The following is a 24024-nucleotide window of genomic DNA, read 5'->3' on the forward strand; positions in this document are numbered from 1 at the left end:
TATAGAAGTGTTATTTTTCAATATCTATTGCATTTCTTGGTGATCCTGAACTGCTTTTTTCTTGTAATGCATGTATTTTATCCTAAATTATTTTTAATAATTAGGCTTATTTATTTCTAAATACTACTACAGACTTCCAGGTTTTTGTAGCTTACAATTCATGTTCAAATCTGTCTGGTTACCATTTTCCAACTTTTTTAAAATGTCCATTTTAAATGCCTATAAGCATTGTTTGTTTTTCCATTTTCCTTTCCAGCAATTCTTTCAAACTCTTGTTCCTGTGCTTGAAATACAAGTAATCAGAGAGAGAATGACCAAGTCTGGCCTTTTCAAAGGATCTGAAGCTGAGATGTTCTTTGTTGCTTTCAAGCTCTCCCTCTCCGCATCTCTCCTCTTTGTCTGAATTTCCTATTCTCTTCCCCAGTCCTCCCTCACTTAACACCTCTTCCTTCTCATTGCAGTAGGACTCTCTGAAGTCCTTCATCATGCACTCAGGCTTGCCAGAGCGATCTTGAGCCATGTACACCTTGTTGTCATCATGATGGTACGTGGCAGGGCTGTACTGCTCTGCCTCATAGCAGTTGTCTTCTTCTTCTTCCTGGCATGAGCTTCCCTTGGCGCTCTCACCATCAGAATGAAATGAGATTCCCTTCCCTTGGCTTTTCTGGGAAAGATCAAATGGCTCTTCCTGTTCCAAGCTTCTCAAGACATTTGTCTGGGACAGAGCAATCCTTCCTCTTCCAAAACCTTGTAGTGGTTTGAGGGGAGGAGAAAAGGAAAAAAATATAAATAAGGAAATTTTACTTCTTGATACATGGCTAAAAACAAAATCTGAGGTGTCTTTGTATTTCATATTTTGCCTTTGTTTTCCATCCAGCTATCTCCAAGTACTTCACTGTTTACATCTCATGGCATCTCCTTTGAGATGTGGCAAAAAGGAGTGCTATTGTATACACTCCACAGCCAGGTTAGGACACACAAAATATTGTTTTGTACAGCCAGACTCTGGATGATGCAGCTGGGAAGTAAAGTGAAACGGTCTGGCGTTTTGTAAACTGAATTTTGCCAATCAACCTACTCACTTCCTCCTTCCTATTCTTTTTTAAAAAAACCCTTGGATCTAAAGCATCACAGTCCATAATCCAAGTCCCAGGTTTTGTATATTATTTTTCAGATGGGTGGAAGAGACTAAACGCATGGTAATGTATTTGTTCTATGGACACTGCGGTTCTAAGTTAATGCTTTAAAAAAGAAAAGGCAACAGTCTCAGCAGTCTGTGAGTATCCTAAATTTTTCCCCTTTCATCCACTGAGAAACAATCAACTGAAAAGCTCTATGCACTAGATAGTGCTTCAGTTGAGGAAATCATTATAAACAAATGATGATTTTGAGCAGTGTATATAAATACGCATCTAATCCTGGATCTGGTTTGTTTTAGTATTTGTCAGTGTCTCCCCTCTTGCTGGAAATACAGATTATCCAAGAGACATCTGTGGACTCAAATATGTCCTATCATCAGGTTATATTTAAAAGAATTCAGATACTGCAGGCATAGGCCAGCTTCATTAAAGACTAGTGACAATATAAGGTGAGGATTTCACCCAATAGCAAATACCTATGAAAGTCATTATTTTATTGCTTTTGTTTATTTGGTTTTTTAAATCTTCTGTTCAGTAGTTGAATTCAGTTCTCAAAGGATCTATGCAGTCTCTCAACATGGCAGATGTTATTTTGCAACAAGGTGTATTTGTTAAAAGGATTCATAAACAGGTATTAGACCTCAGAAATTTTCTCATATCTGATAAGCCTCAAGAGCCACAGAACCTCTGAACAATGAAAAGCTCTTGGGCAATCTCCAAGTACGAGCAATTGTCTGACTAGCGTGATGCTGTAGGATATTTGCAGAAAAAAACCCCACACTTATTTCATTAGCCATTAGGATCTTCATAAATTTTACACCAAATGTCATTAAAATAAGCGTTATATACATGCGCTAAGCTGCCCTAAAACTTGAAAACAGAGAACACCAAGAAATCTTGCCCATTAAAGAATTATTTCTCTGCAAAATCTTAAAATACATATACTGGATACCCAGGCCCCTAAAAAATTCTCCCTAATTCCCTCACTTCTTTAGATAGTATTGATCTGTGTACAGTCATGAGGATGACTTCAGGAAGTATATGTGGTAGGTGGCACACTGAAAATGTTCTGCAGGATGCCCTCAGTAGTCAGAAATCCTTATACTGTGAGATTTATACTTTGAGGAATATCCCCTCCTGTCCATGTGCTGCCTTGTAATCGGGATCTTGAGCCTATGACCTTCATCTGACTCCAGCTATGCCAATACAGTACAAAATGACCAAGGCTCCTGGATGTAGACCCATTGAGGATTCCAACCCTGTTCCAGACTGGAGTCCAATAAGCAGTAAGAAAGGATCTTAAGTGTTCAAGATTTTCTTTTTCTGTCAATTTAGGATTTTTAGGATTAATTTATGATTCATTTGGGACATGTAACATTTTATTTATATAATGTAACACTTCAGTTATATAGCTAATAACAACTTCACAGGCTTATGGGGTTCCATCTCTTGCAATAGCATTGTACATATGGCTTAAGTTTGTGGATCTGTAGTACAAAGCCCATTTGTGTTTACTGATATGAATATTCAGATCTCACAGAGAATAATATTGCTGAAAATTATTACCTTGAGAGTGAAATCCTCTTTCCATGACCCCATGTTTGACTTTCATGTGCCTGGTTAAGTTCCCCTTCAAGGTGAATTTGCTGGGACAGTAGAGGCACTTAAATGGCTTACTATCTGAGTGCAAGTGCATGTGTCCCATTAAATTGTGCATTCTGTTAAACTCCTTTCCACACAGCTGTAAAAATGGTAAAAATGAAAATTATTAGTTTGAAGCAGTATTTTCAAGGACAATATTTTTAAAGGAAATAGGACCTCCACTCTTCAACTTACACTCTTCCAGGTTTTGGCTACAATATATTTTTCAAAGTTCCAGGCAAAAATTCTGCAGGCAAAAATATATGGTTGAGTATCTAAGACATTCTGGACTGCTGACATTTTTTAATATTGGTGACCAGCATACATAGTCAAGGATTCCCCAAAAGCAGTCAATGTTGTTGTAAGGAGGGGGAAGACTTAAAGGAGTAATCTGGAAGGCTTTTAACTTGAATGAGATTCAAAGCACAAGTTTCTGCCCTGGTGAACCATTCCATTTGTAGTTCATACATACAGCCTTTAATAAAGGACAATGTCAAGCAGAAATGGAATTATAAAATAAAACAAATTAAGGCTTTCTGTGGAACAGTCAAGCAGAATATAACTTCTCTTTAAATGGAAATTAAATGGCTGAACATTTTGTTTAAAGCTAAAAAAAGCAATTCCTTTTTTCTTCTGTGTTTCTTGCTCATCCCCTTTCCCCCTGATTCTTTCAACATTTGCTTATCAGCTCTTGTGTTTCAGTTTCTCTGGTGAGTAAGCTGCAATTTAAACAGTCATGGGCCTGCAAGAATGACTCAGCTTTCCCTGAAGCATGTTCCTGCCAGCTCAAAGCATTGATCGTGCAATTTTCCTTTTGATGGAACAGTAAGGGTGAGTTTTATTCATTGCTGTTTATTTAGATGGGTCCTTTTGTAGTCTGGACTCTTATATATTCTTAAGACATAAGAGTTTGACATCACTATTACAGACATTCTGTCTTACTTGTCTTCTGGTCTTTCCGTGTTAGGATTTATAATTTTATTCACATTCAAGTGGTCATTTCCATCCTCTGCAAACTTCTGTGTTTGCTTTTGACTTTTTTCCTGACCTGTTTTACCCTCAGATTTTAATTTTTTAATATTATTCTTATTACTATATGAACTAGAGTCACCATTACTGGGTAACTGAAACCTTCTTCTAGCAGGGTAACCATCTGATAGACAATTACTAAATAGAAATTACTAAAACTCCACCAGATCTTTTGTATAATCTGAATTCCAATTTTATTTATTTGGGTATTACTGAAGAACTGATACAGAACTTCTAGATGTAAATTCAGAAAGTTATCACCTCGGACATCTGGATGAAATGTAGATAGTGAAAGGATCCTCGGAAAAACTTGTATGTTTTGTGTTTTAAGCCCTCTCTTGAGGGAAAAATCGAACCAGTTCATTAATACAAAAATCATCAGGTGTACTGTTATAAAATAAAAACTAGAGCTGAATCAGTGCTGCAAAAAGGAAGAGTCTGAAAACATTCACTTGCTATTCAAAAACTGTTTGCTTCAGTTGCATATGTACCCTTTTATGTTTTTCTTTCTGTGATTTTCCTAAAATGGAAACTCTAGCAAATATATTTATCAGAAAAGTGTTAGACAAGACAGTCTGTGGGAAAAAAAATAACCACTGAAAGTGAATAATTAATTTTTAAAAGTAAGATAGATGCTTCCAAGGGTCATCTATCCACCGAGGAAAGATACTGTCTTCTTCATGTTCAAAGAAACTTAATATGCAGGATTATTTACACTCAGAGAAATTATGGAACCACAAAATATCTCTGAAAGTGCAGGGAGGAAAAAGACTCTCATCTACTCAGAGTATTAATGAGCACAATGAATAACAACAGCTAGTTGTATCTTGACAGCTGCTGGAACAACCTGTAACATGTCAATATTACTCTTGCTACAAGAATGTGGTAATATGTCTCTATAAATTATTAAAAATAATATCTCTCTAAAAGCTCTTTGCTGATGGCTTCTAGTTATCTGTTTGTGTTGTGGCTGACATATTTTATCACCATAACTTGCTTTTCTATAGCTAGGTCTTCACTGTCTGAACTGTTACCCAAGGAAAATCATGTTGAGTAGATTAGTGGCTTCAGTTCTGCATGAAAAACCTTGTCTTTACAAGGTCTTGAGAAATACAACTGATTTAGGAGCAGCATTTAGTTGCTTTCTGTCACGGCAATATTTGCTTCTCTTTCTTCATACTGAAAAGACGAGGGCTTGGTAAAGGATAGTTCTTTATGGCATTAAAGTTCTCTGTCTTTGAATAAAGTTTACAGGTTTGCCATTTCCCAGAGTCAGGCACATCTTAGAGATGTGTAATGTGTTTTTGTCCTGAAATCTCCTCTGGGGACATGAGGAAATGGTACTAGAATGCAGAGGTGTGGCAGGAAAATTAAAGAAATGCAGATAGGAAAACTGTTTTTCTGAATGCTGAGTCTCTGTGGTATAATCTCTGTTTTACTGGTCATTTCAAAAAGGCATGAGACACCTTTCAGATTAATATCTGTGATTCAGGTATAAAAGAAAGTAGGTTTCTCACTCATATTCTGGAAGACAGCAACTCAAATCTAGCTGGAGTAAATAGCTAACACTCAGTCAAGACCCTGAGTCTGCAGATCAAACTAGAAGATTGTACAAGATTCTCTTTCTCTCTGTCACGACAGGGTTGTGAGCACTGGTGGGCAGAGTGAGAAAGATGACCCTGACACAGTTGCATGGGAGGAGCTCCAGCAGAGCCCATCACAGTGCATTATAGCACTCAGGGAGATGAGGAGTTTGCAAGAGAACTTGTGATATCAGGAACAGCATGGTTTACTTGTGGACTTTCTGTTAGGCTGTCTACTTTACACAAAATAAAATCAATGTCCTCAAGAGAACATGCCAGCTGCAAGTCTGCTGAATGGACTTTGTTGCGATGGCTGGTGAAATGGACTTCAGTATAGTTAACGAGAAAAATCTACATTAGTTCAACCCTAGGTTTTGTCCTTCTAAGCCAGCATGTGAAGTATCATCCTACTAGATTTGTCATCTTTTCTGTTTCTTCTCAAAATACTTCTCTCACACATTTTCCTTGTTTTTGACTCCTGTTTAAAATGCACATTTTTAGATGGGGAAAAAAGTGGTACTCAAAACATCTGTTGCAGGTATTTGTCTGGCCTGAAGAAAAATCCATTGCATCCTTTATTTGAGATCTGAAGCATTGATTACTTCATCACTAAAAGTAACAGTAAATTTCACGGAACCTTTGTCTATAAATCCAAATTAGTACTGTTGCACCAGTTGATGGAATACCTTCATAACCCTTGAGGTTTTTTTCTTAAACAGAAATAAAAAAGTCATCATGGGCTCAGGCCTTTAAATCCTACAGACAATTTCACTCTTCATAGGAAAATCAGAGATCCAGGCTGCAGCTGGATGAGGAAACAGAAGGGACAGCTATTTGCTACTCCCTCACTTTTGATAGTATGTGCTCAGCTGCGATTAGACACATAGGAAAGCTCATGTTTTCTTTTGCTGTGAGAAAAAGGTAAAGAAAACCATTGCATGTGGTGAAGTATAAAGGCTACTGCTGTGCTCTCTTTCCCTTGCATTCTTCTTCTTTTTTTTTTTTTTCTTCATAAGAAGGGTGTTCCTTTCCTCAAAGAAAGAAGGAGAGGGAGAATGACTGTAAACTGTCCAAAAGGACCGTGAGAAAACAGGAAGCTTTGAAAAGTACAAGAGAAAGCAAGATGAAATCTATTTGCAGGCAGTTCCCCGGGGACATGTGAGCCATTGTTAAGCAGGCTGTTCATACAGCTATATCCTTCCTTCTGCTGAGGAGGAGCTTGGTGCCAAAAGGCTGCTATCTGGTCATTGCCTTAACCCTCCAAGTACCAGCCAGAAATGTCTGCTTTCAAGAGTCTCTGAGGGCTCTGTCAGAGAGGTAATATCAGGATGTTCCTAATGCAAAAAAGCAACTCCTGATTCTGCCTTTGCTTATTGTTGCAATCTTCACTGTCAGGGGCACTGATGTTGATTCATACCCCTTCAGCCATATGAGAAACAGATTCACTGTGCTTGTTTCTTTCCTCACAGGAACACTGGGTGGGGACTGAAAAGTAAAAAAAAAAATAAGAAAAACAGGTGTTCCTGTAGAGCTTTTGTTACTATCTGGAAAACATACTGGTGATACTCTGTTTCCCAGTTCCAACTATTGCCCTCTCCAAGTTTCAATAGTCTGTCATCGTCAAGCACTGAGCTAAACACAACCTTCCAGCTAATCTGCACGTACCCAAAAAGTCATGTGGATCTACATACTGCACCCAAAAAATCTGACCCAAAAACTGAGTTTCTTTTCTGAAGTTTGGGGGGTCAGAGGAGGACCTCAACCAAATGGGAACAAAAGGGCAAGTTTGCAGATGCTCTCAAAGAATGAAAATCTCCAGCAGACCTGACAACTGTAACATAGTTACACCCTAAGAATTTCAGCAAAATAAATTATTTTATCAACACAGAATAATGTAAACACTACTATACAAAATATTATTTTCACAAGACATAAATTAAAATAAAACAAAATACTGAACTTGGAAGACTTTGCTGCTAGTTTTTCAAAGTAAAATTTTTTGAAGTTAACAAAGCAAAAATATTAAGTCAGGATTAATTTTGACATTTTCTTACTAACACTGAATATCATATATTCTTATGGCATTTTGAAATGCTATACTTTTTCAAGAAAAATAATTCCATTTAAATTCTTTCATCCATCTCTGCTTCTTCATGAAATATTCCTTTTAAGAAAATATTCAATAACATGAAGATGTAGGATGAAAGAGTTCTAGAAAATGCTTCCAAATCAGTCTTCAGTTACTTATGCATAATAATATGGGTAATACGCTGCACTCTGTATTTACAGCCATCTTAGAACAAATTAAAGTGGGAAAAAATCTACAACCTTTCATTTCACAAGGTATGACTACAGAAATGAACCAGACAGGCAGCAAAAGAACTTAAATAGCATCCAATACTGAGTAAGAATATAGATATGAATAATTCATAAGGAATACATAAGAAGTAAACAGGGTCAATGAAGACTTAAAAGTTTATGGGGAGAAAAGGGAATATTAGCCTCCAGTGCTGGGGGAAAGAAGCAAACTGGAATTTACACAGGATTGTAGAAAGGCCAAGTGGTCTCAGAGGCTGTTGTGTTAGCATGCTGATATCATGCCCTGAATTTCAGTCTGGTAATTACAATTGGCCCATTCAAATCCCTTCTGTAGTTTTATTTTGCTGTGGCTTTTTCTGACTCTTTTCTTGAACTGTTACATAGCATCACTCTGTGAAGCTGTGGCTGCTGCTTTTCTATGATCCTCTGCAGGGTGCATGACTTTATTTCTGCTTTGTCAGTGTTTCAAGCTTAAGTTTAAGCACTTAAACTTCTGTTTGGATGGTTGTATTAATCAAATGTCAGATATGTTTGTAGTCCTCAAACATCTGTGGCACTTAAAGGATCACAGGGTAAAAAAACCCCAAAATCATGTGAGGATGAATGATACTGAAAAGAAAGGGAGTAAAGCACAGGTATTTACCTCCATTATTTTGTGCTACCTTAGCAGAACCTGGATAAAGAAAGAAAATCAGACCAGTTTATGCTAATTTTTGAATGTAACTGCAGTTTGTGTTAGCAGGTTTTGCTTTTCTAATTCTACCATATCATAAGACGATAACATCAGAGAAATGTACTGTAAGTTAATGTCTCTGCCACCAAGTGCACTTACCTTGCATTTAAAGGGTTTGACATCTGAGTGAACAATCATGTGGGCCTTGAGAGTCTGCTTTTGCACAAAGCTCTTGAAGCACAAATGGCATTGATAAGCTCTGATATTGGTGTGGATCAGGACATGTCGCTTCATGTTGGCCAGCAGGGTAAATTCCCGGCCACAAATTCCACATTTGTGCTCTTTCACACCCTGAAAGAAAAGAATAATTCTGTAGATGGAAATTTTTCTTGGCAATGTAATTGTCAGTACAGCAACTTATGAATTATTCATTTTGCATTAGCAAAGTTGATAATAAATCATTTCACTTTTAACGTTTTTCAAGGTACCTATGTATTTTCTCCTGACAAATTTTTGCAAGCTTCTGAGAAACAGAGAAGTAAAAGAAAATGTAATCTTAATGAAATAATGAAGTCTGTTTACAAATCAATCAGATACAGTCAGTGTCAGAGCTTCCCTTTTCTGCTCTGCTGCTTAATTATTGATCAAACGTATACTTTACATTTAGTTACTATAAGTTAACTATTAATAATAGTTAACTACTAATAGTTAACTATTAGTTAAACTATACTTTAGTTACTCACCAAGAATAAAAGGCCGCAAGTTAAAAGACTAAAGCAATGCTTACCTTTAATAATTGAATGTGACTGCATTATGAAAAGCCCTATTTTGAAGAAAGTTACAGAAAATAATCTGAAGTAACAGAGAGTAGTCAAGCAATATCACCAAATAAGATTATACATCTTACATTTACTGCAGAGAAAAAAAAACTGTTCATTTTTACTGGGATTTTCACTAACTGTAATGGAATTATTTCATTTTATATGAGGTTTATAGAACATTTCTATCACTTTATGCTATCTACTCAATTTAATTCAATATTCCTACTCACACCTGTGGGGTCTGTCAGCTTCCCAAACAATGATTTAGATATTATGAAAATCAAAGAATTTGTTATTAAACAGCTTAAGGGTTTCACTTGCTGAAGGTAACAAGGATTTACTAGTGAGGTGCTGAGAGCAAGTACTCCTTCCACAGGCTTTCTTTAAAAAGATGTAAAATTACTGTCAGCGGTTTTCGCAGTTAATTACAAAGCTAAAAATGAACATCACCAGCAGTTTCAAGTGTCTGCTCATCTGATATGAGGCTGCATTTAGTCAGCTAAGTACTATAAATTATATTCACAGCTGAATCCACCTGTGGCTGTCAACAAAGAAGCAGAAGCCCTCTAAGGGCTATGGGGCATTTCATTTCCTGCAACAAAAAAAACCTACGAAGTCTTCAATTAGTGGAATCTTGAATGGTAAATCTGAAGACCAGGTAATCTCCAGAAAGAACAGAAATTTTATAAGCATGAAGGACAAAAGAAAAGGCATATGTGGAAGTAGAGGTTGTCTGGTTTTCAAAGAATACATGACTATAAGACTGAAGTACTGTAGCTTTCTGTATTTTTAATGCTTTTCATTGAACATGTCAAAATTCAAATGTTAAAGGAAAAATATGCAAATCTGGAAGCAAATTTTTTTAAGTGAATGGTTTTGATTTGTCTTATAATTGTTGTAAAAGTGGACAGTCAACTTCAGAGCTTCTTGAACAGAACAATTACATTTTTCCTATTTTTGAAAGCAATATTTTCAGAAATGTTCCAAAGCTTTCTCCTACCCTAAGCTGACCCTGCTGTCACCACTGTAGGCAGTGGCAAAATTGCTATTGATATGAATTAGCTGTGATTATGATCCTGCTTGTCCATTTCTATTAACTGGCATCCTGGATAACATATGCACAAAGGGGAATTTTTCTTAGGGTTGTTTAGTCTTTTAATTGTCTCATTATAATGATTCTTCAAAATCTGATGAGTAATAACATACTTTTTTTTTTTTGCTGCAGTCCACTACAAACCTATATACTTACTAATTAAGGGAACAAAGTATCAGAACTGGCTCTCAGTAAAAAAATCTTCTAAAATTTCAGGATAAAGGGGTGGTTATACACCTCTGCAACAGAAGGTGTACAATTTTACAGAAGGTCATTCCAAAAAACAAAAACAAAAACAAACAAACAAAAAAAACCCTGAAGAAACAGAGACATGTGAATCCAGTTTGGGGAAGCAATATGTGGGGTTTAATTGAATTCCTGCTTATAACAAAATTGGGTTTTCATGCTCTTTCTTAAGGCAGACAATGACATATGGCTGATACAAGTGCCAGCAATGCTGGGGCTTCTGCATAAACCACTGCACCTGGCAAGAGGCCACATTTCTGGGGAGGTACCTGTATGTCTCTTTAGCAGCCTGTAATCTTTGTGCTACCTTTGGATGCAAGGTGAGAGCTGGCTTACCTTGTGAGTCAGGGAGTGTTGCTTCAGGTGGTGGGGCTGCACAAACTCCATGCCACATTCAGTGCAGATGTATGGGCGGATGTCTTTGTGCTTCATCATGTGGTTTTGCAGCTGACTTGGGTACTGGAAGGTCTTATCACATTCGGTGCAATTGTACTGTATAGGGCCACGGTGGGTGGTTAGGTGTCTCTTCAGCTGGGCCAGAGTTGGAAAGTCCAGACCACACTCCACACAAATGTTCTCTCGTCCACTCTCATGCTTAGACTCATGTGCTTTCAGCTCACTGGGGTAGGCAAAACCTCTGCCACAGATCCTGCAGTTGTAAGGTTTGATGTCACTGTGTTGCATCATGTGTCTCTTAAGGTGACTGGTTTGAGTGAAAGCCTTGTGGCACACCTGGCACTTATGTGGCCGAGTGCCCTGGTGTGTCAACATATGCGTGTGCAAGTGGCTCAGCTGCTTGAAAAGCTTGCCACACCGTGTGCAAGCATGTGGCTTAATGCCACTGTGACCCAAGATATGGGTCACCAAATTGTACTTGGATGTATAGGACTTCTCACACATGGGACATTGCCAGCGTTTCTGTTCACCCCCCACATCAACATAGTAGCTGTCATCTATCTGAAGGTTGACATCTACTCTTTCCACTTTCTGTTTGGTTTCACCACTTTCTCTTACTTCAGCCCTCCTAAAGGGTGGTTCTGGAGGTCTTTTCATTTGAAAAGGGTTCCTGAAATGAAAGTTTGGTGGTACAATGAAAGGAAACATTAAGCCAGGGTGGACTTTAGGATAATAAGGGTAAGGAGCCTGCATGAATGCTGGGCCACTGGGCCATGCCATGTTAGGCTTCACTGGTTCTTGCTTAATGGGCTTGGCTCCAAAATGCTCCAGAGTTCTGTAGAACTGAAAACCAAAGTTGCAGAGGTCAATCATCTGGGAGCTGTACTTGGGCTGAGACGGCTGTTGGAACACCAAGGGGAGACTGGAAGAGCCTACGTCATTGTGATCTTCAGGTCTATCTGGTGATGATGGGGAATCCTCAAGGGTGATGGGAGGAGGCATTTTTGTTGGCATGCTCTTGCGTTTACGAGACCCTCCTTCCAAGGACCCTGGGAATGTATCCATGCTTTCAAGAGGAGGAGGACCATAGCGGAAATGAGAGAGGTGTGTCCTGAATTCTTCATCAAATTGAGTTGTTCTGTGTGGCTTTGTAACAGGGCTGAGTGGCTGCAGGCAGCGAGAGAAGGGAGAGGCTCGGGTATTGTCCGCATTAAAACTTGTTTCTTCGTTCTTCATCATATTCGATTTTCTTCTCTGTGGCCAAAATTCCTTAAAATAAGCAAAACATACCCCAAATCTGTTTATTTCTTCCTGTTTTTTCTGGATTTAACATTCTATTGACCATTTTATTGTTTTAAAGGTTGCTGGGCTTTTAAAATAAATACAACTAAGGATTTCTTAGCACCATATGAGACAAAGGCCTTTTAATGCAGAAATAACTAGGTAGGTGAAAAGCAAAAAAGCTTTTGTCTTCCTGCAGCAGGTTTGACCCGCACAACATTTTTACAACATAAACATTCTGTACTGTGATACACTGCTTCACAAATGAATCAGTATGGCACTGCTTCTGCCTAATTTAATTCAGTCATTCTGTTTGTGGGCATAATTCTGTCCTTGGCTGCACATGAACAGGCCCTAGAAATTGGCGGCGCATCTAAAGGATATGGCAATACAAACAATTATATGCACATTTGTTATGGTTATGACATGAAAAGCCAAAGTCAAAAAAATGTTAAACTTCTTTGTATCATTAACATGTGCTGCTGTGAGTGAAAACAATGGCCAAGTGATCTAAGGACACTGTGTACCATCAGGTTTTGCGCCATGTTTCCTGGCTACTCGCACTTTGTATTGTAATAAGAAGGCGGAGATTAATTTATTTTCTTTGTTATAATCACAGAGATATTTGCCTGGCAGATCAGGGGGAGGAAAGACATTTGACAACTCTCCAAATTACATTCAGTTTAACAGGCTTTATCTAAGATTTTTTTTTATTTGTTTGTTTGTTTCTAAACAGGTGGGCAAAAGCACCACTATAAAACTAAATAAAGATATTTGATGTCAACAAAACCCCTGGGACTCCAGAGTAACTGACACCTAAAAGTGCTCTGATCATATCTGATGATACAATGTAATGATACAAATCAATAATTTTCTCCTGGTGAAATTTTATATTCCAGTGATCAGTCGGGAAATTTCATCTGAATTTGTGTTCATCTAAAACATTTGTTATAAATTTCTTAAATAAGGCTGCTACCTTTTTCCTTGTCCTTCTAGAGTCAGAGAATCAGAAAATTTTCTTTAGAAAAAACCATCAAATCCAGCCATTAAATGCTGAATCCACCAAAAAAAAAAAACTACACCTCAGTACCATATCTACACACCTTTTAAATACCTCCAAGGATGAAGACTCAATCACTTCTGTGGGCAGCCTGGTTCAGCTCTTGACCACCTTTTCTGTGAAGATGTTTTTTCCCTGGAACAACTTGAGGCCATTTCCTCTTGTCCTGTCACTTGTTACCTGGGAGAAGGGGCAAATACCCACCTGGTTACAACCCCCTTACAAGCAGCTGTAGAGAGTCATAATGTTACCCTGAAGCTCCTTTTCCCCAGGTTGAACAAACACAGCTCCCTCAGACACTCATTACAGGACTTGTGCACCAGAACCTTCATCAGCTCCGTTGCCCTTCTCTGGACATGCTCCAGCAACTCAATGTCTTATTCGGACTGAGGGACTCAAAACTGAACACAGGATTTGAGGTGTGGCCTCACCAGTGCCAAATACAGAGGGACAATCCCTGCCCTGGTCCTGCTGCCCACACTATTGCTGGAACAGCCCAGGATGCCATTGTCCTTCTTGGCCACCTGGGCACTGCTGGCTCATGTTCAGCTGCTGTCCCCAGCACCCCCAGGTCCTTTTCCTGTGGGCAGCTTTGCAGCCACTCTGTCCCAGCCTGTGGCACTGCCTGGGGCTGTTGTGAGCCAAGGGCAGGACCCAGCACTGGGGCTTGTTGAACCTCACACCACTGGCCCTGGGCCATGATCCAGCCTGTCCAGATCCCTCTGCAGAGCCTTCCTACCCTCCAGCACATCAACACTCCCACCCAGCTTGGTGTCATCTGCAAACTTAGCAAAGGTACACTTGATCCCCACATTCATCAATAAAGATATTAAGCAGAACTGTCCCCAGTACTGAGCCCTGGGGACCACTGGTAGCCATCTGCCAGCTGGATGTAACTCCGTTCACTATCACTCTCTGGGCCAAGGCATCTTGGCATTTTTTACACAGGAAACAGTGCACCCATGAAGCCATGAGCTGTCTGTTTCTTCAGGAGAATTCTGTGGGAAATGCTGCGAAAAGCTTTGCTGAAGTACAGGAAGATGGAATACATAGCTTTTCCTTCTTTCACTAAGCAAGACATAGGAGTTCCTGTTGGGGAAGTACAACTTGCTTTTCATGAGCCCATGCTGGCTGAGCCTGATCCCCTGCCGAGCTGTTCTGTCTATGCTGTGTGATGGCACTCAGGATCACCTGCTCCACAGCCCTCCTTTCAACCCTTCTTATAGGTGGGAGTCATATTTGCCAACCTCCAGTCACTGGGATCTCCTCAGATATTCAGGAGTGCTGGTAAATTATGGAAAGTAGCTCGGTGAGTACTTTCACCAGCTGCCTTAGTGCCCTTGGGTGGATCCCATCAGCCCCAAAGATTTGTGCAAGTCTAGGTGTTGGAGCAAGTTTCTATTTCCACTTGGATTATGGGGGCTTCTTTTGGTTCCCTGTCTCTGTCTTCCAGCTCAGAGGCCTGAGCACCCTGAGAACCACTGGTCTGACTATGTGAACCTGAAGCAAAGAAGGCACAAAGTACCTCAGCCTTCTCTTCACCGTTTGACATTAAGTTTCACCCGATATCCAACAAAGAATGAAGATTCTCCTTGTCTCACTTTTTGATGTTAATCTATATATAGAAACTTTCTGTGTTATTTTTTGTGGCAGTATCTGGATTAAGTTCAAGCTAGGCTTTAGACTCTCCCGTTTTCTCTCTACATAAGTTCATGACATCCTTGTAGTCCTCCTGAGGGATGCACTTATATAAATATGTTTGTTTGTATGTGTGTATCTAGCCAACCAGGCATAGCTTCAGTTGGAAAACTAGACACATTTTCCCTCTATCAACTGTGACATGTTGATTCTATTTTTACCATCATTCTTGGAAATACTGGGTGGAGAGCATGAAGGTGAGTGGAGCACTAAATACAATCCTATTTCTATTTCAGGAAGCTCCATGGTGGATAAGCCTTCTTCTAAAGATAGATGAAAGCACATCTCTGTGACCTAGTTAGGCCATGGGCAAGAGAAGGCATCTTAAAAAACTTTCTGCTAACAGATTATTTCCTTCTAATAGTGTGGACTGAGTAATTATCTTTGAGATAAAAGTGTGAAGCTAAAGGCTCAGCAACAAAACTCTGAGACGGAAAGTTTAGACAAAAGGATCAAGCAACTCACAAAGAAGGAGGACTAACTGAAGGAAAAATTGAAGGATATCTAAATTTCTGACTCAAAACTCACATTAGATAGAAGGAAAAGATAAAATAATTGTTAACAACTTGGACAAGTATCTCATAATTATACCACAATGTTATTTTCAGTCATGAGCACACTGATTGGAAATAGTGCACATATATATACACCAAATCAATTCAAGCAATCATGGAATATCCTGATTTTGAAGGGATGCACAAGGATCATCCAAGTCCAGCTCCTCACCCTGCACAGGACACCCTCAAGCATTACACCATGCACCTGAGAATGTTGTCCAAATGTTTCCTGAACTCTGTCAGGCTTGGGAGCCTCTTCCAGGGCTGAACCACCATCTGAGTGAAATACCTTTTTTTGATATTCAAACCAAGTGTCCTCTGACTCTGTATCAGGCTGTTTCCTCAATTCATATCACTGGTCACCAGAGTGAAGAGATTGGTACCTGCTCTCTCTCTGGGTACCCTCACAAGCAAGCTGTAGACTGCAATGAGGTCTCCCCTCAGTCTCCCCTTCTCCAGGCTGAACCGAACAAATGACCTCAGCTGCTCCTCATGTGACATCCCCTCAAGGCCCTTCACCATCTTAATTTATATCCTTCATATAATGTGGCACCCAAAATTGCACACTGTGTCTGTGTGCATGCATACATATATGTGTAATACGTGTGTGTATGTTCCACTGGAGACAATTTTTACTGGGTATTCACCGTAATGTTTCCTCATTGCCCTAGCTCCCTGGTCAAAATAAATTAGATCTTGAAAACTCTTTGGGTACAAAAGTTTGGCTTATTAAAAAGGAAGAAGGGGAAGGAAATCCCCCGAATGTTGAAAAATTCTCAACCTTATTCCAAAAGAAAAAAATTGCTTTTAAAAATTCTTTTTAGTGAAGTAAATTCACACAATTTGAACATAATGCTTATAAATCAAAATCTTCCCTATAAAATATGTGCCTCAAATATCTTTCAACTTTGTATCTCATTTTTCCCCAGAAATAAGGGTATAAAATTCTTTAGACAGCCCATAGCAATTGAGGACCCAGCTATGTTATTTACTGCTTTTGTTGGATTATTAAAATGCTGCCAAAAGTACACAGAAATGACAGTGAGTTGTTTCTAATTGCTCTCTTGTTTCTTGGCTGCCAGTTACTGCTTTCTTCCACACAGTTTTCTCCAAAGTTTCACTCTTTCTGGAACACAGAGCTGTAGAACTCCTTGAAATTACTAGAAAGAAGCATTTTCCTTGCACTACAGACCTTTGACTGCTTTCACTGAGCATATGGACTTATTCCACTGGCACAGCTACAGGCATCGCAGGACCAGTCCTACAAGGGAAAGTGTCTACAGTCAGTGACTAGTACAATCAGAAACATGCTATATAATCCAACACAAGAGGACTTAAAAGGAAAGGGAAAGTCTAAATACGGATCACCTTGTTGGTTTTTCTCCCCCTGAAGTCACCATTATATATGTGTGTGTGTATATATATGTATATATATATATATATATATATATATATATATATATATACAGACATTAATTATTTCTTCTTTCATACTGGTGGCAAAGCCTTGCTAATTTGAATGGAGTCATGATCTTAACTACGTCCAGAACTCAATTCCACAAAAACATGAGTTCTGAGGAAATCACAGAAGAGACAACAGGTTAACAGGTTTGACCCCAATGCAAAATATACTTAGGGAACAGTCCCTTGTTCTTTAAATAACTTCAGCAGAGAACTTTAAAGTTTTGGTACAGGTCCACGGTGCTCTTTTCTACCTCGCTCTGGAGTAGCAGGTGTCATTTTGATGCTCAACAAAAAATAAAGCAGAGAGGGAGTTTGAATTTAAATTCTTGGGCATTATTTTAATTTAAAAATTTTTATATTCAAGTATCACCTCGAGGCCTTCTGTATTCCCTATATAAGGACTTTAAAGCTCCTTTCTTTCTGTAGAACTTATTATTTAAAATGTAGTGTTATATAGTGTGATTCTAAGCATTAGATGGTCATTGAAAATCCTAGCTTTCATCAATAATATATAAGCTACTAGGTTTTGAAAACTTGGCCTGGAAACTCACTGAAACAGAGATTTCCATGCTGTATCAGTTCTTAAACAGAAGACCCCCCACTAAACTGAGCACCCCAGAGCTAAAGTCAGTTTCTGTAGAAGAGGCAAGAATCCTCACATTTTATTTCTTTGTGTAAATGAAATACAATATTTTGAAGAATAGGACCACAAATTAACTCTTCCTGCCCTTTCAAATCAAGAAATGTTACAGTGCATTGAGATAGTTGTTGAGGAATTTCTGAAAGAGAATATCTATGCAGCAGCTAATAATCTTGTTAATTTCTATGAAAGAAGAAGAGAGTTTAATGTAGAATATAAATCACATTTACTTCTTGTCCATTCATTTCTAAGACAAAGGATTAAAGAAAGTATGTAAATGATGCTATTCACTCTACAAGCAAATGTGTTGTTACAGTCTCCAGTTAATACCCAGTACTGGAGTCCACAGCAAATTTTTTTAAGAATTCAGCAGAATCAAGATTCTGCTTCCTGGATGAAAGTCCTTTCTGTCTATAGATTAATAATATGTCCAGCCACAAAAATGTGAGGTTATGAAGTTTCTCAAATTTAAACACTGACTAAAACTGTTCTGATTTTAGTGGGCAACACAATCATAAAGTCAGAAACAAGGCTAAGTTGCGTGAAAGGGATATGACAAAGGTAAAAGGGTTACTTTATTAGGAGGTTTGCATTTATGTTTGCTCTTTCAGAAGAAGATGAAACAGACAAAAGTGGAGGAAGTCCATATGGGGCCAAATTGGCTGAACAGCTTATCTTCTCTGGAAGAGAAATTCCATGTTTAATTGAACATGTAGGACTTTAGAAACCATGCCATATAAGAGTGCAATTCTGCTCTCCTTCAGAGGCCTGAAATATGGGCATTTACAAGCAAAGAATTAAAACCAACAGCTGTTTCTGTTGGATGTGATAAGTATTACTGACAAAATTAACACTATTATGTTTATTGAGCTAAAGTTCAGCAGTTGGTGAGTTTCAGATTTATTGAGCAACCAGCTGGGTTTTTTTCAATCACTGATTCTTGTCAATTGGTATTATGTCAATAATTATCATTATCTTAATAGGTTTAATGAGCTCTTGGTCTGCTTTTCCAAATATGTTTTGGTTTTAAATGTATTCAGTTATACAGCTGTTGAACTTAGCAGCAAATTATTTCCATTTGCTATTTATGCAAAACTTGCATCTGTCTCAGGATCTGGCTGAGGGATTTTATTATACAGAATTAATTTCATTTCAGCAGTGAAATGCTCCCTACTGAATCTAGACTGCTTTAACTTATTGTCAGTCTTTGAAAATGCAAAGAACACTCTAGATGCACTAAGATGAAAATGTTCATTACTGGTAACCAAGTATTATCAGGTAGTATACATCAGATCCCTCCTTAAAATTTTCCTTGCTATTTTCCTTCAATGAAAACATGAATCCTTCTAGGCAGAAGGTAATAAAACATGTCCAAACCTCTGTAAGAATTTGTCTAAAATAAGTGTCAAACCTGCTATCCTAATCTTTAGAGAAGTCAGTGCAAGGTGTACTCTCCATCCATGTTCTCCAGGCATAAATATCCACATTTCAAGCAGAACATTTTGAAAAATTGACACCATTAACATATATGGAGTTTATGGTAATAAATTCAATTTGAGTATATAAAACTGTATGCATATTATATGCAAACTAAGTATATATATTAAGACACTCAAATCAGCCTTCAAGTTTCTATGTTACAATGTTTGAAGTTAATCTAAATTTTTTTTTATGTTTTAATTAAAAGAGCACTTCTTCTGCCATAGTTTGGATCTGGGAGAAGACAAAAATTTGGACTACCTTGTGAAATTTGGACTACCTTGTAAAAATAAATATGGATTTACAGAAAGTATACAAAATCAATGAGTGGAGATGTTGATGAGGAGACACAAATATTCTGTAAGTTTTAGAAAAACAAACCTGAGCGGGGAATAATAGTCATTGCACTTAGTCAAATCCTTTTCAGTATAACTTCTACAAATATTTGTTCTCACAATCTCACATGCATGTAGATCAAGTATCAAATGAAGTCCATGATTTAACCATTAACTTAATTGTCTATGGAGAAAAGGTTTCTTGCTCCATGCCTTTTGCAAGAGATATGTCTGCTTAAATGGAGAACACTATCAAGATAAAGATACAGCCATAAACATTCCTCTTCCCTTTTTGGATTACCATCTGTAATAGAATTGGAATTGGAAATAAGTAAACAACTGTTTGTGGACATGATCTGGAATGACTGAAAATGAGAAGCAGACAGATCAGGTTTTTTCTTCCTACATTAGTATTATAGTACTAAGAACATTACTAAGAACATAATTGTCTTTTCACTTCTCCCTGGGAAATTACCTTCATCTGCTGGTAGTAGGCTTCAGGACAAAACTTCTTCTTTCCATCAACAGATGTGGGGCTTTTTTTTTTCACTCTCAGTGAATGCTTGGTAAAGAAAAGTTATAACCTTTGTAATTCTTTATAAGACATAATCAGACCTCACTAAGGCCTGTGGGAAGACTTCCAGTGACATCTGAAAGTATTTCTCAGTTTTCCTTATTATTTGTTATGGGTTCTGTTGCCCAGTGAGATATGAACCCATCTATTCCTCAAACAAATGAAAAAAACCCGCTTGTATCTACAGAATATGTCAGCAAGCGGCAACCTTTGCAGACAAGTTTAATGAAAATCAGAGAAAGTTAGTTGATTCAAAATCTGACAGCTTGACATAACACGGTAAACAGAAAAACAAATAATGAACTTTCAAGGATATCTTATTTATTGAATCTTTTTTCCCCTTCATTTGCTATTTTGGTATCATCCTAGCTTCATGTTTAAACATGAAGTTCAGTTGTTTTAGAAATTCTTGCTGGTCTAGGGGCTTCCTATCCAGCATAGCTGTATTAATATTGTCTAGGAGGTGTCAGCAATACAAAGAAATGGGTATTCTCACAGAAAACTGTGGAGTAGAAATATTCTCCCTGTATTGTCTTTGCTCCTCCCAAATTTCAACATTTTAACTTGCATAATTTTTTGTATATTAGCTGAAAAATGCAGGAGTTTAACATACCCATTTGCCTACACTCACTATAGTCTTTGAACTCATCTTGGATTTGTGTTTAACTTGTATTCATTTGTTTCATTCTTGTATTCCTTTTAGAGAGCATGACACTATGAGCACCTTCACAGGAGCATAGTTACTTTGGTATTTATTATAATAGAGAAAATGCCTTAAAATAGTATCAAAATTATACACATTCACTTTTCCATAACGTACAGATAATATTTATTTTGATAATTACTGAAAATTTTAAACTAAACACCATGCAGCCTGCCAAAGCTGGAGTGCTGTTTGTGGCATCAGATGCATTTATAGGGCTTATGGCATAATTTGTGTTCCACGTTTGCATTGTTTAGATTTAAACCAAAAATAAGTTGACAGATGCTGTAGTGAGGTAGCTGCAGATATATTTCTTCTCTCCAGTGTGAGTGCTTAGTTGTCAGCTTAGCAAAATGGTTTGCTATCCCTCTTGTTGCTTATATGTGTGCTTATTCTAGGGACACTTTTTGCTATCATTCTCTCTATTCTTTTCTTACGTGACAAGGGAGTGGGTGAGGGTGACAAAGCAGTATGTCTGGGTTACCCACAGACCATCTACCTAGGGGCTTACTGGCAATGGGTCTAGCAGTACTTATCCCTGTGGACCTCTCCAGTCATTTCAGGTTATGAATGAAGTAGTTTTTAAGTATAGCTTAAGCTGATGTTTTGGTTCTTTATTTTTCATTTTCTTATCCTCCTTTCTCCTTCTTTTCCTCTTATTTTTCTTCCTCTTTATGAGTTTTCTTTGTCTTTCTCTTACATGTTCTTCCCTCTTCACTTCTGTATTCCATCTGTTGTTCACTCCCTCTCTACTTCTCTATTTTGTTTGCTAAAATGATCAGTAACACAGAGACAACCTGCATAATGAAATGAATATTAACTTAACAGACTCTTAAGTGCTAGCTGCTTACACAAAGTCACCCCAAACCATACTACACATGATGGGAACCTGCAGGCCACAGCAAATTATATGGTCTAAAATCGTGTAAGGGGACAAAGAGTTTATGTCCTCAGTTGAGAACCTGCATCTGCCTGAATTGCTGGTACTAACAGAATGCTTTGGAGTGCAAGAGAGACAGAACAGCTGTTTGTTGGCAGACCTCTGGGTCCACCATATATCCTTTCCCCATCCCTGCCCACAGCAGGGTGGGCTCTGCCCAACCTCTTGCCTTTCACTGTTCCTCAAAAAAAACCTGTGGAGTGTAGCTTAGAGGAAACAGAACCTCTGGTGACGCACAGGAGGATGTAAAACCAGGCATGTCAGCTCAGGCTAGCAGCGTAGCTGGCCCAAGACACTGATCCTCTGAAGAATACAAGAAACAGGAAGGCATATTATGTGAATTTTCTGTCCTGATCTTCAGGCATATTAAAAGACTTCTGCAAACCTGAAGTTACACCTGGGAGCAGTCCAGGCTCCAGAGGGTAGGGGTCTGCAGCCATTAACAATCATGTCTGACTTACCTCTGCTCCCTGTCCCTTGGCACTTGCACTTTTATTAGTCTAAAGATCCAACTCCAGCCAAAGGAGACCACAGTCACCAGTACAGGCTTCAGCTAGGGCACTCCCCTAAGAGGTTAGAGATGTGGGTTCAAAGTTCTCCCATCTCATGGCTGTTGAATTTTTCCCAAAATTTGATGTTATCAGCATATATTCTGTTACATGTCAGTATTCTTACAGGACTTGTTTCCCCAGAGCACACAGGCACAGATGTTCTCCGTTTTCAAACCCTGCTCAAAGCTCAGGGCTGACAAGATCAGGTTGGCCGTAATGGTGACATTTGCAGCACACACAGTAGAAGAGTTCCAAATGTGTAAAGTGTAAGTGATGCTAGCAGATAGGGTGGAAAATGCAATTTGATCCTCCCCTCAACAGGCATTGGAATTAATGATGGATTGGCCAACTCAATTAATTACTCAATTAAACAACTCTTATCTTAAGCAGCTGACTTTATTTTCTCTCTGACATCATCTGTGTTGTACTGAAATAATTATGGAATGTCTGGGGTGTAGATGAGAACAAGATTTGGGATTAGACTACTGTGAGATGATGACAATTAGACAAATTTCTTCCTTTTCTTAAGTTGCTAAGGCAATTTCATGTCATAGGCTGGAGCCATTGATTCGTCCCTGCCTTTATAAAATATGCAGAGTCACTTTAATCATTGTTTATAAAAGCCCTATCACTCCATCCCTGTTTCCTCTCTATCCCATATGTGCCAGTGCAAATTAAAATAATGTGGTTTTGGCACTGTAGGAATACTATGTGTTAAATAGATTTTCCTCTGGGAAATTATCAAATAACATCCATTAGGATTTTTTTTCTCTCCATACAGATATAAAAAGAGACAGGATGAAGAAAAGAACAAATTAATAATATAATTAATATTAGGATGGGTTTTGTAGTAAAATAGCAACATTTCATAGAGTGTAGAGTCCTTAAAGAACACTTTGGGTATAATATTTCCACCTACAATGCACAATCATTAAACACTATAAACAGAACAGAGAGAGTCTGAGCTGTTATTTTAAGAAAAATAACAGAGCTATGAAGAACATCCAAAATTAGAATGATCAAAAAAGCATGCCCTTCCATAACCCTCCTATTTGAGCTGTTATTTTGAAAGCAAACCTTTCACTGGCATTCATGACCTTTTAAAAGGAAATACACTGAGCTTTCCTTCCTACTGTAATCCCAACATCCTTATCACCTATGTGGAGGCCAGAGAGGTGGTCTGCTCTCCTCCCACCTCTTTGTTGTCCTAAAGGGTAGCTAAGGGCCACTTTCAGCTTGGTTCTTCAAGGCAGACAGCTGGCTCCCCCATCAGCAGTTAATGGCACCTTATGGGCACCATGTGTACCTCAAAAAAGAGAGGACCAGATAAAATGTGCACACATGATTGGGAAAGGGGCAAGGGAGAAGAGGACTGTATGGAAGAGATTTCATAAAAAGGATCCAAAACAGATACATTTTTAATGAAAGGCTATATTTTTTTTTAAACATGAAAGAGTATTATTAGTCCTCAACAGGACTATTATTTTTTGTATTTCTTTTGTGCTCAATTCCTTGTTTCACACAATTCAAAACTCATAGTGAAACTGAAGGTTGCTAAAGTGGTAGGTACCATGTGTTTCAGTAAGACATGCTATATCCTACAACAACTGAAAGAAGTGAATTTCACCCACAAAGTGACAGAAGTGAATATATATTTATGTGTGTATTTGTGTGTGTGTGTGTGTGTGTGTGTGTGTGTGTGTTTTTATAAAAACTTATCTGCTACCAAACAGATACCACTTCTCTTGGTGTCCAGTGATTAAAAGTAATTACCAGATAATGCTTTCCTATTGATTTAGGAA

The 24024-nt window shown here is 38.2% G+C and overlaps 1 protein-coding gene across 1 annotated transcript in view; it reads right to left on the minus strand.

The window, feature by feature from the left end:
* Positions 1 to 211: 211 nt before the first annotated feature.
* The window catches only part of ZNF366 (zinc finger protein 366), a 30643-nt gene continuing 6830 nt past the window's right edge, over positions 212 to 24024 (minus strand). Inside the window, 4 exon segments of the mRNA XM_062513833.1 lie at positions 212 to 747; positions 2706 to 2880; positions 8544 to 8735; positions 10881 to 12209. Of these exon segments, the coding sequence (XP_062369817.1) occupies positions 212 to 747; positions 2706 to 2880; positions 8544 to 8735; positions 10881 to 12209 (2232 nt within the window).

Source organism: Cinclus cinclus, chromosome Z, assembly GCF_963662255.1.
Source record: "Cinclus cinclus chromosome Z, bCinCin1.1, whole genome shotgun sequence".
Classification (NCBI taxonomy): Eukaryota; Metazoa; Chordata; class Aves; order Passeriformes; family Cinclidae; genus Cinclus; species Cinclus cinclus.